The 19,233-nt window shown below is 43.0% G+C and overlaps 3 protein-coding genes and 1 long non-coding RNA gene across 4 annotated transcripts; 2 read left to right on the top strand and 2 right to left on the bottom strand.

Annotated features, from left to right (window-relative positions):
- The first annotated feature begins 4,335 nt into the window (after positions 1-4,335).
- On the top strand, positions 4,336-5,457 carry LOC116918582. Its single transcript, XM_032924305.2, has one exon. The coding sequence runs from the start codon at positions 4,336-4,338 to the stop codon at positions 5,455-5,457; it is 1,122 nt and encodes a 373-aa protein (XP_032780196.2).
- A 3,769-nt stretch (positions 5,458-9,226) lies between these two features.
- On the bottom strand, positions 9,227-10,646 carry LOC116919396 (CCR4-NOT transcription complex subunit 9). Its single transcript, XM_032925366.2, has 3 exons — positions 10,443-10,646; positions 9,564-10,166; positions 9,227-9,500 (listed from the first exon to the last, which is right to left on the bottom strand). Exons 1-3 carry the CDS (start codon positions 10,556-10,558, stop codon positions 9,320-9,322), a joined length of 900 nt encoding a protein of 299 aa, XP_032781257.2. The 5' UTR covers positions 10,559-10,646; the 3' UTR covers positions 9,227-9,319.
- Positions 10,647-10,722: 76 nt separating this feature from the next.
- On the top strand, positions 10,723-14,237 carry LOC116919393 (serine/threonine-protein kinase TBK1). The gene is made up of 14 exons (XM_032925364.2): positions 10,723-10,968; positions 11,030-11,300; positions 11,378-11,559; positions 11,647-11,728; positions 11,834-11,967; positions 12,035-12,087; positions 12,154-12,244; positions 12,309-12,385; positions 12,524-12,705; positions 12,832-12,982; positions 13,056-13,465; positions 13,530-13,671; positions 13,739-13,984; positions 14,040-14,237. The coding sequence occupies exons 1-14, from the start codon at positions 10,873-10,875 to the stop codon at positions 14,146-14,148; spliced, it is 2,226 nt and encodes a 741-aa protein (XP_032781255.2). The 5' UTR covers positions 10,723-10,872; the 3' UTR covers positions 14,149-14,237.
- Positions 13,485-14,316, bottom strand: LOC116919399. Its single transcript, XR_004391850.2, has 2 exons — positions 14,174-14,316; positions 13,485-13,954 (listed from the first exon to the last, which is right to left on the bottom strand). It is a non-coding gene; the product is annotated as an uncharacterized LOC116919399 (long non-coding RNA).
- Positions 14,317-19,233: the final 4,917 nt, after the last annotated feature.

Here is a 19,233-nt window from a genome sequence, read left to right as displayed (position 1 = left end):
CCAACTTTGACCCGAAAACACCAAACCGGGTAGCCACAAAACCCACCCATTCGGCTCGGGGCCGAGCCCTACCGAACGGTCGGTATATACCAGTGTTCCTTCTAATAAAGTTCTTTCGAATAAAAATGTATTTTAAAATACGATTTCGAATAAATCTTTATCTTTATTTTCGAATAATTTTTTCATTTAATTTATTCGTATTCTTTATACTCGAATAATTTAAAGTTTTATTCTATTTGTATTCTTTATTCGAAATATTTTAAAAAGCCACTAAATCGAATAAAAGAATACAAATTCCAAAGCCGATTTTGGGGTACTGTTTAGCAGCTACTGCATTCACATTTCCAGAGTTCTCATTGAATAGGCTAGTCTGCTATTGTTCAAATATTCTATCAATTTCTTTGTCGCGTGGCCTATTAGTGTAATTCTAATATAAACTTTCGTTATCATAATAAGGCGTCACCGTCAACCTCAGCTGCTTACGATTCTGATATTGCTAAAAACATTTCTCCATTGATATGAACAGCAAGAGAAAACCGTCTATCAGACGATTTTTTTGAAATGCTGTTGATCCTCAAAGTCCATAAGAGCATTTAACTGGATACTGGAAACTAATCAAACTATATTGCTAAAATGATTTTAGCATTTTTTCACTCATTTTCAGTGTTTCGATTGAGTTTCCTAGTTCTTTGTTTCTTAAATCTTGGTGCGGCGCCAGCTTAAGTTATCGCCACGAGAGGGACGGCCTCGCATGTCGTTTGTCTTCTGTCACCTTGCTAGATGATGTAATGGCGTTTTGCTCATGTCACATGGTCAGTGTCGCACTTATTTGTCCATCACCTTTGATTGTGTAGTGTTGTGGTGATCGCGTACACTAGGTATGTCATTTGTACGTGTGATTTATATTATAGTCGATGTAATATTTTGCTATTGTGTCTACTAGAATATTTGTCAGACCTAGGTCTGGGGTGAAACGTCTGTCGAGCAGCCTTCGTGCTCGTCTCCACCTGTCTTTCCCTTGCTTTCTGTGTGTACGTTGAAGGTAATTTGTTTCGTGTCTATGACGTATCGTTCAATTAATGACTGATTGCCTCCCTCCCTCCCTCTAGTGAATGTCTGTGCTGGTTGTGTGAGTGTGATCCACACCAACTCAGAGACTAGGTGAAATAACCTAGCCTATGAGGTAATTTAGTTGTTCAATTGCTTCGTACTTACCTGAAATTAATTATTGTTCTTCTTCGTGTAGTATCATATTCATACCCAAACACATATCATTCATCATCAATAGCCATCTTCGAGTCATTACCACTGAGCTCCCGAAACATTTGGTCCTTCGAACCGGAGCTCGGACAAGTGAAAAGGGAGGATGGATCCCACAGTTGTAAACGTCCCAGTTGTACCGAATCAAGCCGTGGCACCACCTGGAACGACGAACGTTCCGTCAACTGCTCATACACAGACACCAGCCGGTCCAACGGGACCACCTTCGGGTCCAGTTGGTCCATCCTGGCCAGCTTCCTCTGTCATCGGAACGACTCGGCTAACTAACAACATGCCAGCTCCTGGAGTGCCTCCATCAATAGCAGTTGGTCCAACGGGACCTCCAACTGTTCCGCAATTCCTCAACTCCTTCCAAAGACTATAAGCGGTCCAACGGGGCCCCTGGCTAACGTCACGGTACCTGACACGACGCCTACGAATCCTACGACCACGCGAAGACGTTCACGTGGCCGGAATCTGGCGGCAGGACCAACGACTACGCCCGACGGGAGGGCCATCAGGGAGGAAGAGTAGCGAGTGAGCAAGGAGAAGCTGATGCGGAAGAATTTGCGGAGGAAGATTTCGATGGCTTGCACAACGATCCAGAAATCCATTGCTGACCGAGGATCTCGTGGTGCTATTCAAGGCTTGCTGAATCACGTTCAACAATTGCTCATCGAGGCTGAGAAAACAATACGAGGCTCGCCTCCAGTAGCGTGTCGAAGGACACGGATAAACAGTATCGGATCCACCTAACGTACATCCAAGCGGTGCAGATAGTCGAGGAAGACTTTCGTCAGTTTTTCGAAGCCCGGAAAGATGACCCATCGACCCGAGCAGGAAGCACAGCCTCTTCCTCGTCCAGCTCCGTTGTACACCCACTGGTCGGTCGCACACATGGAACAGCCGTCCATAAACCAACCAACCGGGTTAACCCGGGCCAAGGAACAGTACCAGGTCGTCCCAACAACCGTGCTCCCAGTCCAGCTTCATCTAGCCATATTAGCCGGAGGACAAGCCCTTCCCAGAGAGCCCCACCTGCAACGCCTCGAGCCTCATGTTCGACTTCAAGGGAGAGGAAGGAAGCTGAGCAGGCGCTACGTCAGTTGAAGACAACCGAAGATCCAGTACTTGACGACGAGGAACAGAGAAAACAGAATGTTAAAGATTGGTGCCGCTCGCAACAATTCCACAATAACGAGCCGACAGATGACACGACGCCCGACGGTTGGATCGACCTTTATCGTGACGGGCGGTTACCTCCCCCTCAGCGGTCGAGTACTGGTGCCCGAGCGGCCATCAAAGCGGATTTAGGAGATTTCAGCGGACAAGCCTTACACTGGTTTAATTGGATTGATCTCTTCAAGGCGTTGGTACACGACAGGGATCATGCCGCAGCAGAAAAATTAGCCATTCTCAAGCGCCATCTACGAGGAGACTGTTCTGACATTGTCTACGGACTCGGCGGAGGGGAGACCGCATATGTCGAAGCGCTCTCCCGGCTAAAAGAGACTTATGGACGGAAGGACGCCATGCGTGCGGCTCTCATTCAAGCCGTCGAAAGGCTGGACATCAGCAAGCAGGACCCAAATCCAACATCTTGAGGTTCGCCGAGAAGACTCGAACCTATCTTTTTGATCTACATCGGATAGGAGAAACTGCTTTCGTTGACATTATCGATCGGATTTGCCTCAAGCTGCCAATCCAGGACAGACTCGCCTGGAACGAGGATCGGTCTGCCGGCATCGACAAAAGAAATCTAAATATATTTGCCCGATGGCTCTGCAGCAGAACATCCGCATATCAAAATGCTCACAGCCTCGCGGCGGAACAAATGGGTGGTGGACCAGCGAAACAGCATTAAAAATGGAATGCCCGGACCCACTCGGCAAATGCAGAGAGAGAAAGAAGAGGAGGCGGAGCTAAGCCGGCGGAAGCAGATTCCGGCGGAAGAAACGGAGGCACCAAGCCCCGCCCGAAAGCCTACTACTTCCAATGTGACGGCCGTCATCACTGGAGAATTGCGGAACCTTTAAGAGACTGTCATCCAAGGACCGGCTATTCTTCTGCATTCGGCATAGGTTATGCTTTTGCTGTTTCAGACCCAAACATTCTACACGTGAATGCCCAACGAAGAAGCCCTGTTCAGTACCTGACTGCAAGCACTGGCACCACGCCTTACTGCATGGATATGCTGAGACTCAACCAGAGGAGGCTGCACGACCCGCGGCGGCCCGTTCAAATTCAACCAAGCTCAGGACGGCGGTCGGAATGATCCCGTTGGAGGTTTTTGACATCGACGGAAATATCATTCAGGCGAACGGCTTTGTAGTCGAAGGAAGCGATAGCACTCTCTTCCGAGAAGGCTTTCTTCGACGTCTTTGATTGCAGGGGAGCGTGCAGACACTCACAGTCGACGTTGCCGGTGGAATAGTCAACAAGTACACGTCCCGACGCATCCAGCTGCGGATTAAATTATCTTCCGGCGAGACCATTGACCTTTGCGGATCTACGATGCCGACCGTGGCCAGCTTGGAGCCTGTCATCGACTGGGAGTTGATGAAGCGGTGATGGAAACATCTGGAGGATCTAATACTTTACAGCAGCGGGGTCCGAGTCGATATTCTCCTCGGAAGTGATGCCATTCATCTCACAGCAGCTCTGGAGACGCGTGTCGGTCGAGACTTCGAGCCTGTTGCCAGTCGGATGAGACTGGGCTGGGTAGTGCGTTGCGTGATTGGCGAGAGAGACGCGGCCAACAACATCAGGAGCCACGCCATATTCGCGACGGACGAGGACGTTGGAGCTTTAGCGCAGCAGATGCGCCGGTTCTGTGACACCGAAGAGATCGGCATTGAACACCGGATCGCCTTCATCTCCGAAGAGGACAAACAAGCCGTCCAGAGCTTTGAATCCAGAGTCCGGAGATTGGAATGCGAATACGAGGTACCGATTACATGGCGAACGGGGGAGCCGGCGCTCTGAAACAACAAGGTGTTGGCGCAGAAGAGACTGACAAGCTTGCTCCGGGGTTTCGACGAAGATGAAGCATTCGAAGCGGATTATCGAGCGGCCATGGAGAAAAACTTCACCGAGGGTTACGCACGCGTCGTTGGAGAGGAGAGACTTGGACAACCGGAATATTACCTGGCCCATCACGGCGTACGGAAAGGGAAGAAGACCCGAGTTGTCTTCGACGCAGCGGCAAAATACAAGGGTAAGGCGTTGAACGACGCCATTCTCAGCGGACCAGCGCTTCAAGCTCCACTTATGGCGGTGATTCTGAAATTCCGCGAAGGAGTGGTAGCGTGGGCCTTGGATATCGGGGCAATGTTTAGCCGCATACGAATGAGACCGGAAGATTGTCGTTTTTTTCGATTCCTGTGGCAGCGGAAGGGTGAAACAAGACCTTATGTCTGCGAGTTTACTCGCCTGCCGTTCGGAGCTACCTGCTCACCCTTTTTGGCCATCAGCGTGACGCGACGGGCAGCGGCCGACTACAGTCAAGATCCGGATGCCCTCATCGCCATCAAATCAAAATTTTACGTGGATGATTATCTCAGTTCAGTGGCTTCGGTCGAGCAAGGTGTAAAAGAAGCACGAGCAGTGAGCGACGCGCTCGCGAAGGCGGATCTGCACCTGGAAGGATGGGTCTCGAATTCCCCCGAATTCAGTCAGGAAATGGCCGTGGACGGTGCCACAACGACCGAACTTTCTCTTAATGGCGCGGAAGCAGAAAAGATGCTTGGAGTTTGCTGGAAGGCCCAGTCGGACATCCTCACGTTTCAGATGGACCACATTACCGAAGTCGTCTACACCCGGGTAGGCATCGCCAGCAAGGTTGCGAGTCTTTTCGAACCGCAAGGCATGGCCACCCCGATGGTGGTGAAAGCCAAAATCAAGCTACGTGAGCTCGGCGTGCAGGGACTACAGTGGACGGACCCGGTGGTTGGTGAAAGCCGGAAGTGGTGGGAGAAGTGGTTCGACACGCTCAAACAGCTGAACGCCGTAAAAATTCCCAGATGCTTATTCCCGCAGGAGTTGCTGATCGAGGAGACGGAACTACATATATTCGTGGACGCTTCCAAAGAGGCATATGCCGCCGTGGTTTATGTTCGTCAAATCTATCGCGACGGAAGCATCGAAATTCGGCAAGTGCGGGCGGTGACGAAGCTCGCACCAAAACAGAACCTATGAGTTCCTAAGTTGGAACTAAACGCCGCGCTGCAAGCGGCCAGACTGGCCAGAACGGTGGAAGGTGCAATGACCCGGAAGATCCGTCGACGCTTCTTTTGGGTGGACTCCAGCACCGTGCGGAATTGGATACGCGCGACAGCAGCGAAATATCCGATGTTCGTGAGCCATCGGGTAGGAGTGATCCAGACCCTCACCGAACCCGAAGAGTGGCGGTTCATCCCAGGCCGTCTGAACCCGGCAGACGAGGCGACGCGGTCAACCGTTGAAGAGGAGGCGTTGTCACCCCGGTGGTGGGATGGGCCGGACTTCTTACGGCAGCCCACGGAGCAGTGGCCGCAAGACCTACCATGGATGACCGTCATCGAAGAAATCCGACCCGTCCGAGTCTGCCAGGTCCGTGTCGACACACCCAAATTGGACTGGGACGGCGTCAACGTCGAGGAGAACGACCTGCCTTTACTCGTCCGGCTGAAGGGGACTTATTTGAAGCTGGTGAGAAGAAGCCAGGTGGAAAGTTTTGCGGAAGACATCGAGAGACTCCGGAGGGGAAAGTGGCTCCGGCAAGACTCGCCTTTGCTGTCGCTGGCCCCAGTCCTGGGGGAAGACGGAATTCTCCGCCTCGTGGGAAGGATCGGCCGGGAGAAGCTCCCGTACGAGCAGCTGCACCCGCCCATTCTTTCGGCGTCACACCAGTTAACAATCAAGATTGTGCGTTCGTTCCATTGTGCGTTGAAACACGTGGGAACGGATTACCAGCTCAGCTACATCCGGCAAAATTTCTGGATTCCCCGCGGCCGACAGCTAGTCGGCGCGAATGTGAAAGATGTCGGCGTGAGCGCGCAAAGCCAGGAGAGCAGATGATGGCGGATCTCCCGTCATCACGTTTGGAGTTCGGATCGCCCCCTTTCACGCGGACAGCCTGTGATCTTTTCGGCCCGCTGGACGTATTACTATCCAGAAACCGGACGGCGAAGAGATAGGGCGTATTGTTCACCTGCCTGGTGACCCGAGCGGTTTACCTGGAGCTGGTAACCAGTCTTTCATCGGACGACTTTCTGCTCATTCTTCGACGCTTTATCGGCCTGTATGGGCAGCCACGCGTTCTCCATACCGACAATGGAACCAATTTCATCGGAGCAGAACGGGAGCTCCGCGAGATGGCGGCAGAGTTATACGAAGATCCGGTGGTCGTCAAGTTTATTCAAACCCACTGCATGGAATGGAAGTTTCAGCCGCCCAGTACTCCGCATTTCGGCGGAGCGCACGAATCCCTCGTCAAATCTACCAAACGGACCCTATACGCGGCGTTGGATGAGGAGAAAAAGGGCCTCCGTCATCCGACGGAAGAAACCCTTCGAGCTTTACTGTATGAAATAGCGGTACTGCTTAATGGACGGCCGTTGACAACCGTCAGCGAGGACCCGGAAGACTTAAGGCCTCTCACTCCAGCAGATTTCTTGAATCGGCTCAATTCCGCTACACCACCAGTCGGAAGTTTCGACGACGCTCTGCCGAGAGAGCATTTCCGGTATCTACAGAGAACGCTGAACCACTTCTGGGATCAATGGAAGGGAACATATCTTCAGTCGCTGGCAGGGCGACAGAAATGGAAGATACCGCAGCCCAACTTCACCGTCGGAGACGTCGTGCTGGAGGTGGACAAAAATCTGAGGCGCAGTCAGCGGAATCTCGGGCGGATCATCCACGTCTTCCCCGGACCCGGTGGATTGGTGCGAGCAGTGGACGTCCGCTTCGACCGAGGCGTCTTCCGTCGGGGAATAAACACGCTGGCTCTGCTGGAGTCAGCATCCGTTGAGTCCAGTCCGGATGCGACGGATGCGGGGGAGAATGGTGCGGCGCCAGCTTAAGTTATCGCCACGAGAGGGACGGCCTCACATGTCGTTTGTCTTTTGTCACCTTGCTTGCCCTTTGCCCCTTCTGGCATTTCGCGTTTTAGATGATGTAATGGCGTTTTGCTCATGTCACATGGTCAGTGTCGCACTTATTTGTCCATCACCTTTGATTGTGTAGTGTTGTGGTGATTGCGTACACTAGGTATGTCTTTTGTACGTGTGATTTATATTGTAGTCGATGTTATATTTTGCTATTGTGTCTACTAGAATATTTGCCAGACCTAGGTCTGGGGTGAAACGTCTGTCGAGCAGCCTTCGTGCTCGTCTCCACCTGTCTTTCCCTTGCTTTCTGTGTGTACGTTGAAGGTAATTTGTTTCGTGTCTATGTCGTATCGTTTAATTAATGACTGATTGCCTCCCTCCCTCCCTCTAGTGAATGTCAGTGCTGGTTGTTTGAGTGTGATCCACACTCGCTCAGAGACTAGGTGAAATAACCTAGCCTATGAGGTAATTTAGTTGTTCAATTGCTTCGTACCTGCCTGAAATTAATTATTGTTCTTCTTCGTGTAGTATCATACTCATACCCATACACATATCATTTATCATCAATAGCCATCTTCGAGTCATTACCACTGAGCTCCCGAAACAAATCTTAAATGACCTTTGCTTCCGTTATATTCTTGATAAAATTACCAGGAGACAATTAAAATGCAGATTGATATCGTTTAAATTACAAAATTCAATTTACTCATTTTATTCGAAATTTTATTCGAAATTTCATTCGAAAATACGAATACAAATTTATTTTATTTGTATTCTTTATTTTTTATTCGTTCTACTTGGAAAAATATTCGTATTTTTATTTTTTATTCGTTCAACTGATTTATTCTATCTTATTTCTATTAAAGTAAAACTTTATCGTATTCGAAGGAACACTGGTATATACCGTAGAACACGGTATATACCTCAATCAGTCTAGACTGATTGAGGGGGGTGTTGTGGAAAGGTAAACAAGTACCTTTCAAAAAGTTTCCTGGAAAAATAACAGCTTTTTTGGAGATCAAATTTTTTGTATTATATCAGCACAGAGGTATAGTACACGATTCCAAAAGATTTTGTAATAAAACTAACTACAACTTAATTAAATATATTATTTTTCATTTCCCTCCTATAGGGCCCGAGAGGACAAATACCGCAGGTCGGAATTCAGCCTTGGCAACTCAGCATCCGATCTTGGTCTATTTGTTAAAAGCTTTCTTGCTGTGCAGAGAATCCTCCACTTATGTTGAGCCATCTGTAGTTCCTCAAAATCACTTCTATAAAATAGACTTGAGATAAATAAGGTATAATAAACTGTAAAAATATACCTTTTAATGTGTGGATGGATGGAAAGTATTTTAAATTATACAAAGTTTAAAATAAAGTTTCCAATTACTACAAGAAGAGCGAAAATGTCCAGCCTCTTGGGCCTTTGCCTCCTGGATCACACTCCATGAAATTATCGGTGTTATAAAAATTCGAATACCGCGTGTATGATGACGACACAAAACATTATTACATAAAAATTGCATTCAGATTCAAAATTTCACAAAGATATTCTATTTTCCAAACAAAAACGAAAGGTTGAGTGGCAGAGAAAAGCTAGGCAAAGGTTTATATAATGTTACGTTTAATTTTGGCTCAAGTTTGGCTGCGCACATCATGGACTTGATTATTCAGCAATTATGACTCTTTCCCATGTAAGACATTCCCAAGTTGTTTGTTATCATGCCGAAAACTTCCACTTTGTACCTTTATCAACTTAATACGGGACTGACCGTGATGTGCGATTGCAACACCAAGAGATGGTATTTTCCCACCATTTTACTGAATGACGCATATTTAACGTACAGAATAATTCAGGAAGGAACATACGGTTGCAATAAAAAACAATACAGTTTGTTGTATTATAATTCTGATCGATTATTTTCCGCATTAAACAAGACAAGAGCATTCATTCTTATTGATATTTATGGTTGAGTCATGGAGGGCAAACCGGCAATTCGAGGATCTACCATCCCGTTAGTAGTTTCCAGATTTTTTAGCAGTTGTGCCATCCACTGTTTAGTCGATTTGTCATCTTTCAGACAGGTTGAGAACGTGTTGTCCCGTAGCTGATCAGGCAGACACTGTCGCAGTGCTTCTCGAGCTCTAAAAAAAAATTTTATTTTAATTTCTCTTTCTAGGGAAAATGCTGGCAGACCATTATCTTACCTCGGATTATCAGAAAGACGGAGGTAACACCGAACCACATGCTTTAAAAGACGAGCTGACTGCTCTTTGGCCAAAGATAAAACCATTTTACCAAGGATCATAGCAACATGAGAAAAACGTTCATAGGTTTGACAAATGTAGGCCAGCCCTGTTTCATCCAAGAGAATTTTCTGGAGAATGAATGTGGCAACTGTCTTAGACAATTCAGATCCAGTTTCCATTATTCGCAAACACAATGGAATTATCTCTGTTGTTAGAAGAAAGTTTATAACTTCCTGTTCATCAGTTTTCACTAGAGCACCAATGACTCCTAAACTAGTCAAGCGTAGGTATTCAAATGGCCTTGTTTTGCTCACAGTATGCAAAAATGGATAGAGAAATAGAGGGATGTGAGCTTGCAAAAAAGCAGATCTTGTTTCTTGATGGGAGGCCACACACTGTAGGAGTGCAAGTGCATTGCATACCCGATTTGACTGTTGAGCTGTAAGCGTAGGTGGACTTACAGCTGGATATATGCTAACAATATCTTGCAAAAGAGCAGCTATGGTTCCAAATGAATGCCACAGCATGGGAGCTAAATCAGGAACAACTTCTCGTTTCTTACTAAAAATACAAGATTAAATAAAAAAAAAAATGGTTATGGAAAACAGTAGGCTTGCGCTTGCTCTTCATAGCCTTATCAGCAAAGACTTCCAATCAACTGACAGTTGATTGAAACTATCATTGGGTGAATATGGAAATGCTTGATATGCTATAATTAAAATTTTACGCTTTTACTGACAATTGAATACAGCAATGCAAATGTTTCTCATCAAGAGGAATGTCATAACAATGAATCTCTTTTTCATTTTGTAATACAAGCTGTGTTGAAAATCATACCTTAATTCGAAAAGAGCACTTTCACGAGTTTCGGGATTTGTTAATTCAGTAATCCATAAATAAATTTTTTCTCGGTCAACAGATTGCAAGTTTGAGTTTGCCAGAGCGGTCGCCATTTTCAAAGTGGTTTTTGTTTTAAGCAGGATTTCTTTCCAACACGGGTTGTATCGAGCAGGCTCAGCCCGAGTGAAGAACTTTGGTATTAGTTGGGCTGTTGCTTGTTGGGTTCTATGTTTACAGCGCACCTGGTGGCGTTCTTCTTAAATCAAGACTGTAAATATTCAGTTCTGTATTCCGTGGTCCGTCTGTCTGTTGCTTAAAAGTCCAGCGGTTTTTTATTAATGCTTTAGTTTCGCAATATAGTTTATTCATTTAGGACTTTCATTTTATTCATAACCCTGACAAGGTTAAAAACTGAATTCTTTCTAGAATGTCATTCTTGCGTGGTTCTTCTAATTATGTATGGTGTACGACAAGTGTATTGGGAAAGGGAGCAACAGGTGCTGTATTCCAAGGAGTGAACAAGGTATTTCAATTATTGTATGATCAATTTATTAAAAATGGCTTATTAAATTGAAAATGTATAGCATACTGGCGAAGCAGTTGCTGTGAAAACATTTAACCAATTGAGTCATATGAGGCCACATGAAGTCCAAATGAGAGAATTTGAAGTTCTAAAGAAGGTTAAACATGAAAACATAGTCAAGCTACTTGCTATTGAAGAAGAACAAGATGGAAAAGGAAAGGTTATAGTAATGGAACTATGTACTGGTGGAAGCCTCTTTAACATTTTAGATGATCCTGAAAATAGTGATGGGCTTAATGAAGATGAGTTTCTGGCTGTACTGGAACATTTGAGTAGAAATTCTCTTTGAAGTTACATACCTTTTTGAAATAACATCAATAATAATTTTTCTTGTTGATGTTGCAAATAGCTGCTGGAATGAAACATTTGAGGGATAATAACCTAGTCCATCGTGATCTGAAACCTGGCAACATAATGAAGTTTGTTGCACTGGATGGGAGCACAGTATATAAGTTAACTGACTTTGGGGCTGCAAGAGAACTTGAAGATGGTCAGCAATTTGTTTCTTTATATGGAACTGAGGAATATTTGGTATAAAAACAAGAGAGAAAAAGAGAACCTAACAATAGAGCAAGCAATAAAGTTTTTCTAACATTATCCATGTTTTTTGCTACTTAGCATCCTGACATGTATGAACGAGCTGTTTTGAGGAAACCTGTTGGTAAAACATTTGGTGCAACTGTGGACCTTTGGTCAATTGGTATGATATTATTGCTGGCTTAATTTTTTTTATGGAACTCACATTACATATTTAACAACAAAACAAATTTTGTTCATTCTTTTAATTTTTGATTGTTCATACTAGGGGTCACGCTCTACCACGTTGCAACAGGAAATTTACCCTTCCGTCCATTTGGTGGAAGAAGAAATAAAGAGACCATGTATTATATCACTGCCAAAAAAATGCCAGGTGTTATTTCTGGAGTTCAAAATTCGGAGGCATGCTGGTTTACTATTTCCGAATTGAACTCTTTTGTTATAATTTAAAAAATTTATTTGTATTTAGAATGGAGAGATCATTTGGTCACGTGAATTGCCGGATACCTGCCTGTTGAGTGTGTATGATCATTTTTTAATCAGCAATCTGAACACTGCTATCGATAATAACAAACATACATGTATTAGGGGATTGAAAAAAATTGTCACACCCCTTTTTGCTGGCCTTTTAGGCGGTGAAATGAACTTCGATCGTTTTTTTCAGGAAGTGACCGCGATAGTAATCCACTCTGTTTAGGTAATGTAAGTGACACAGTCAAATAATTGTTTCATTCTTTTTAAAGACTACTAGAAGACCGGTTCATTTTTTCCACGTTAACGCCCTTCATTCCATCAGGGTATACCTGGTACCAACTGACTGGTAAGAATATGAAGATGATTTCTTTTATGTGTATTTATACCACCAGCTTTCAAAAATTATATCACAAGCTATTGTTAATGTTGAAATCTTTGAATTTGTTTTTGTTTTCATTTGTTTGATTACTTTTTAAACATACAGCTCCGAAGCTGGAAGACTGATTGAGGAGCAAACTGGGATGACTCGAACAAGTCAGTTAATTCTCTCTAAAACCGCTCAGTGGACAGAACAGGAAAAGTTTCCAATGTCTAGCATTGGAAATCCGTTGTTTATCTTCAATCGTGAAAACAACAACATTGTTTATCTGAAAGATGTCGGATCGCGTAATTAATCCTATTTATTAATATATATTTATTTTGGGGGGGAGGAGAGGGGGGGGGGTTGGCTGAGGTTTAATAGTAAAATAATTTTGTGTCCGCGGCTTCTAATGAAATTCTATTTTGATACAGAAAAATGTCCTCCGTTTTCGTCCACTGTATCTGTGGAAACAGATGCTTCAACTGCGAAGCAATGCTGCAGTGTGGGTTATGGCATCAAGCGGCGAATAGAAGAAGCCACAGGTTCTTACACTCTGATGCATGCTGCCGTCGAAGCACTGACGTATTATACACATAATCATGTTGTGTTTGTTAAATTACACATTTTTTTTCCCTTTCTTTTTATCGTTCTTTAGGAACTGGTTGGTTAATCAGCTTCAGTCACTTTTGCGTCTAAACGCTCATTGCGAGGAACAACTCTTGGCTTGGAACCGGCAGTTGCACCTCTGGCAGAAATTTCATGTTATTATCAAGGATATGGCTCGCCTGCTTCCGGGTGAAGAAATTATGAGCTCAAATTCGCTAGAAAGTTTTTTGCAGCTTTCCAAATCACATTATAGCGATGTATCTAATCAAATGGCATCTGTTACTCCAAGTGTAAAGCAGCTTTGTCAACGAGTAGTCCGAGATGAAAGCTTAGCCAAGGAATGGGCAAGCACCAATCGAGCCTGTGGCGTCATCAGCGGTGTTAGTGGAAAATCGTCAACCTATGTAACTCGCCTGAAAGAATCGTGGCAACACTTGCTTCGTGATAGAGCTGCTAGAGGTAAATTCGTAGCGTCCGATTACCATGTTGCTAACTCTTTTCTATTCTATTATTTCTTTTACAGTTTTAACATACAATGATGAGCAGTTTCATTTGTTAGAACGTATTAAAATGACAGAAACATTCAAAAGTCTTGAATCGCTATTTACGGCTGAATGCGTTCCTGTGGTGACAAATACCGCTGATTTGCTTGCTGATTGGTATAAGTATGGCATTCTCTTGTTCTCTTCGTTGTTTGTGTGGAGAATGATAATATTTGAACTTTACTTAAAGAATGGCGCAGGCAGTTATCCTTCAAACTGAAATATTGGCAAAAGACGTGTCAGCGATCGATGCCCTTTGGGTTGACACATTGAAGAATCAGGAGCGATTTCAAGTTTCCTATTCCAATAAAATTCACGAACTTTTTGAAGCAGTGAAAAGAAGGCAAACTTTTTCCACAGGGGAAATCATGTCCCTTGAACCAAAAGTGAATGCAGGAGTTTCCGACTACAAGCACAATAGGAACGTCAATAATGGGTTAGTGTATTATCTATTATACCTATATTCACAAATCTAATTTTTAAATTTTTAGACTGAAAAAACTTCAAGCAGTTCATCTTGACGTGGCAAAACTTATCGAAGAAAATTTGCACATGGTTTCAAGAGTAGAGCAAATGGTAGATGTTCAGAAACCAAAATAAAATGAATTCCTAAAAAAATTCTCACCAAAGTAGTCCCATAGGATCAATTGTATATCAGTTTTTCAAATCGATTTGAAGTGTGTTGACCACCAATTGTATTGTTAGCTTTTTAACGTGGTAGGGTAAGTCGGTCAGAAAACTTTTACCCCATAGCTCATCGTCTCTGCCACTCTTTAGACCATTTTTGCTATCGGTTGGAGAAGATACAGCTATCGCTCTTTTAGTAAACTAGTTTCGAAGATGGTTAGTAGTACAGTGCCGGTCCAGTTATAGAACCGGCCTGTGCGCGGTTCTATAACTGAATGGTTCTATAACCAAGCACCCGATCTTAGTGCCACCTATCGTCGGTTCTTTCATCCCTCAAACTTTGACGGTCTTAGAATGTAAGGGCACACAGCAGAGTGGTAATGCTGTTCGCTATAGATCTAGAGTCCCGTGTTCGAACCGCTGCTATGACTAACTTAAAAAGATTTTTAATATATGTGTAATATAGTCTATGGCTATGAATGGTGAGATACTAGTGTATCTTCATTGGTGGGGGACCATTCACAGAGGAAGTGGTTTGATGAACTAGAAGAACTGTTGTTATACCAGAAGGAAAAAGAAATTAGAGTTGGTAGAAGGACTGGAATGGAACAAGGTGCTAGAAGATAAGAATGAATAGTGGAAGCTATTGTATTCTATTGTATTTGGTATGAATAACTTTACCGCCTATTATTATTATTGTATTTGGTATGAATAACTTTAACGCCTATTATTATTAGTTGGGTCATTAAATCGATGTACAACATTGCCTAAAAAGATAAAACCCATTACAGTAATATTTTTTTGCATGTTTTAAAAGGCAAAACCCATTCATTCCCGCCTTAGAAAATCGAAATAGTTCCTAATACGGCCAACGGTGGCGCTGAAACACGGCAAAGAAAAATCGGTTCGATAACCGAGCCGGTTCCATAGCTAGGCGGTTCTATAACTGGACCGGCACTGTACCTCTAGCTCATATAGTTCGTCATCATCTACTTCTTCATCTTCATCCAGTGACTACTCCAGTCGGGGAGATCGTCGGCGTCGTCACGCACGCAACCGCGAACGAGGGAATGGGCACGTGGTCGAGAACGGTCGAGATCGTATCCAGGTAAATCCCGCCCATCCGTCAGGTGTCGTGGATCAGCTCTTCCCAATGAATGCAGGGGAACAACCAGCAGCAGTTCAAGGGCAAGGGGCACTCAGCAGTCAGCAGCACCTGGTAGGAAAGCCTGATATTGGAGAGGGTCTTTCACATACTGTCGGGCATTTCTTCCACGCGGGTCGAGTAGCCTTTCACTCTGGTTTGGTGATTCTATGATTAGTTTATTTGCTTCTGCCCGCCAGCGTGCAACTCGTCGGAAGAACTGTTTGACTCTTTAAGTAAAGAAACTTGACTTTCAGACACAAAACGCGTCGATTATGAACTGAAAGTTTCTTTGTATTAAAGGTAGACAACTAAATAATACATCGATATTTAATCATAAAAATGAATCTCCATCCATACTCTCTCCAACTCTTCTTCCTTTTCGTATTTACAGCTTCAGTAATCTTCAATCGTTCGCACCTTTCCTTTGCTCTTCTTTCCTCTCTCTCTGCCGTACTTTCTACCCTTTCTCTGCGGCTGGGCAACTGGTAGTCTATACTATTTTGATGCAGTCGTTGTTTCTTTCTCTCTTCTCTTTCTCTTTTGATTTTCAGCTCTTTCTCTTCTCTTTTCTCTCTTGCTGCAACCTTGGTTTCTTTTTCATTTGTCTCGCATAAACGCCTTTGATTGATGGCGGTTTGCCGAATAACCAGCTCTTCTTCTCTCTCCTTCCTGCGTTGAATAAATCTGCGGGTCCTTTCTTCCTCACAATGGGATTCGTTCGTGATTCGTATTGGCAGGTAGCACAGGTTTTTTGCTGAATCACCAGAGTTTCAGGTTGACGGGTTAATACCGACGGGACAAGAGCAACAGGCGGACCGACAGTCGCAATGGGGCGGAGTGGAAGATATGTCGAAGTAAAAACAACAAATCTTTCCGTAACAGCGGGGATGGAAATGGCCAACGCAGTAAATGCTGCGGCTTCGCGTTTCTTCCGCCTCCTCGCGTTTCTTCGACCTTCTATCAATTTTTGATTTTTTTCTTCCACTTTCTTTCCACTACTGGATTGACCACCAGGCTTGGAAACCTCCCCCCCCCCCCACCAAAAAAAAAGAAAACAAGTTGAACGATGACACAAATGTATCAACAAGCAAACACATATAGATATGTGACACGAATGTATCAGTGATCAAATACAAATAGATATATGACATGAATGTGTCAATAATCAAATGCGGAAAAGATTTATGACACGGATGTGTCATAAATCTATTTCCTAACAAACATCACGGCATCCGCTTCCAGTGCAAACACCTTTGACGATTTCATGATTAAAACTGCAAATGTGATGGTGGTTGGCCCAAATAGCAAGAAAACTAGAGCCATCTTATTAATTGACTGGATGCCATTGATGGGAACCATAGATCCTGGGTCACCAGATCCTTTTTTAAAAAGCTGGATTTAAAGGTAGTGGCCGTGGAGAATAATGGAATAAGAGTCTTCAAACAAAGGAAACCCCACTCGTTAAAGTAATCGCCCGGGTAACGGGCTACATTAGAGACACTGGACTATACTCCTACACCATATTCGCAAGAAAATTGTAGCTCGAAGATGAAAAAAATGACGAACGACAGGTTTGAAACCAACAGCCAAGAAAAAGAAGTTGGTATCTTGATCGTAGTAGACCATATTTCTGATATCGTTCCTAACGAAGCAGCTATTGAAAGTCCCTGCGGCCTAAGGGCATATAACACTAAACTTGGTCGCATGATAGAAGCTGCCTAGCAAAGGATGAGTTTTCAATTGCTTCTTTTTTCATTATCTGGAGTCTCTTTGATGGGAAGATTTCAGATACCCAGGGTGGTGCTTGTGGGAAGTATTCCGGTTCCTGTAGGGTCAGCTGGTTATCCATTAGGATATTGAACTCTTCTTGTACATTTAAGAAGTCTGGTTTTGTACCTTTCCGTCCAAGAGGTTCTATGGTTGCTTAGGTTTAGTAGCAGGCATCGAATGTGGCGTAGGTTATTAGCTTGTGCCTAGTAAGTGTTAAAACTCCAAATAGGGGAGACCGTTCCTACCTTGGACAGGTCCGGGTTTTCCCTATTATTTCCAATCCCTTTAACGCGATTTTTTTTTTTTTTTGCAAATAAAGTTTTTTCCTTTCTTCCAACCACTGATTTTTTTAAAAACTGTACAATGGTAATTATAGAAGATATTGGGATAAAAAAATTTTTGTGTTTTTTGCCTGTAGGGGAGAACGGGGTCAACTTGGACACGGGTCATATTGGACAAAGACCCTAAGTGCTACATGTTATGAAAAAAAAATTTTTTTTTTAAATTTTTGTATAGACTGCAATGTTTAACGTTCTAGAAAAAATATTGATTAAAATCGAATCATTATTGTTCTTGTAATCGCAGATTTAAAAAAATGGCCCTGTTTGATGTAATATTCTTCCCTATTACTGTAAACATTTTTAAAGTGAAAAACACTACAAATGAATAAAATAATAATATGTGAAATAGCCAATTCATTTCTTTAATGATTGATAAAAAAATTTAATTTTAATGCCATTCCAGTGTTAAGTTATTAACGAAATACTAAATAGCACCGGGTTGGGTCATTTTGGACACACAGTTTTGGGGTCATATCGGACAACTTCGATATTGGAGTGGGAGGTGCTTGTGGAGAAGCCATATATGCCCGTTTGACAAATCGATACTCGATACTCTGTTAAGCCCTCCCATTTTACTCTACCCGCCTACAAATTGTCCATTTCAGCCCCCTATTTCGTAAAAATGACATAACTCTCTATTTTTCATTTCTATTGCAAATATTTCAATATGAATGAATAAAATATTGAATAAGCAGTCTACCCATATTTTTTTTAAATTTATTTTATGTCTCCTTATGAGGAAAACTGGCAGTGTCCAATCTCACACCGTCCCTGTCCAGTTTCGCCCCGCCGTTTAAATAAAAACTTAAAAAAAAACGACTTCATTAAAATCCTTATAACTCGTTTATTTTAAGACTTAAAAATTACAAAAAAATTGTGGAGTTACCCAAGAAGGTGCTGCACCATTAACTAAAAATAAATATTAGAAAAAGAACATAGAAATCTAAATAAAGAGGAAAGAAATTTTTTGTCCAGTTTGACCCCGTTCTCCCCTACTGGGGTTGCATTGGACGGTCACCTGTCCCACTTTAGACGTGGTTCTAAAATGGTCAAGGGTTGGTTCTTAAATTTCAGATAAAATGTCAATCATAGCTCTTAATGTAATGAACAATTAAGGTAAGATGAATTTAAGAAAAAATCATAAGGAAAAAAGTTTTCTTATGATAGAAGATTTTGATAAATGAAGTATAGGGGGAGGTGGAGCTAAGTTATATCGATAACTGGTGAACTAGAATTTGTGTCAGTTAATTTAATTAAATTAACTTATATAGTTTTTGAAGGTTGTGATGCTCAAATAAATAGCCCAGAAAGTGAAAACCTTTTTTTTAAATACGCCTACTAAATTTAATTGTAAAAAAATTCAACAATATATAGCAAAACTATGTGTTAGTCTTTCAGCGCGATGATTTGGCCCCTCCCAAAACACTCCCACTAATTGTCTAATCTTACCCCTGGGTTTTGTACAATATGACCCCAGAAAAAGAGATTTGGGAAAATTTTTTTATCTAATAAACTAGAAGGAATAAAATTTTTTTTCTTTTCAGACTACATCCTTGAATAAGTCAGCTAGTTACTTAAAATAACTAAACGTAAATAGTATAGTAAAAAATATGGATAAATGTAGCAATAAGAGAAAAAAAAATTGCGAATTTTTCGCACAGATTCTTATTTCATTCACTACCAGAAATGTAATTGAAATAGGCGTTTCAAATTTCTGCACCATGTGCGGAAAGTGAATAGAATCACAATTAAATAAGAAAAAAATTTTATCACGATTTCATTTATTTTTTCGGACACTGT

This window comes from Daphnia magna, linkage group LG3, assembly GCF_020631705.1.
Source record: "Daphnia magna isolate NIES linkage group LG3, ASM2063170v1.1, whole genome shotgun sequence".
Lineage (NCBI taxonomy): Eukaryota > Metazoa > Arthropoda > Branchiopoda > Diplostraca > Daphniidae > Daphnia > Daphnia magna.
Note: the sequence above shows the minus strand (reverse complement) of the source record. Positions and strands in the feature narration are given on the sequence as shown.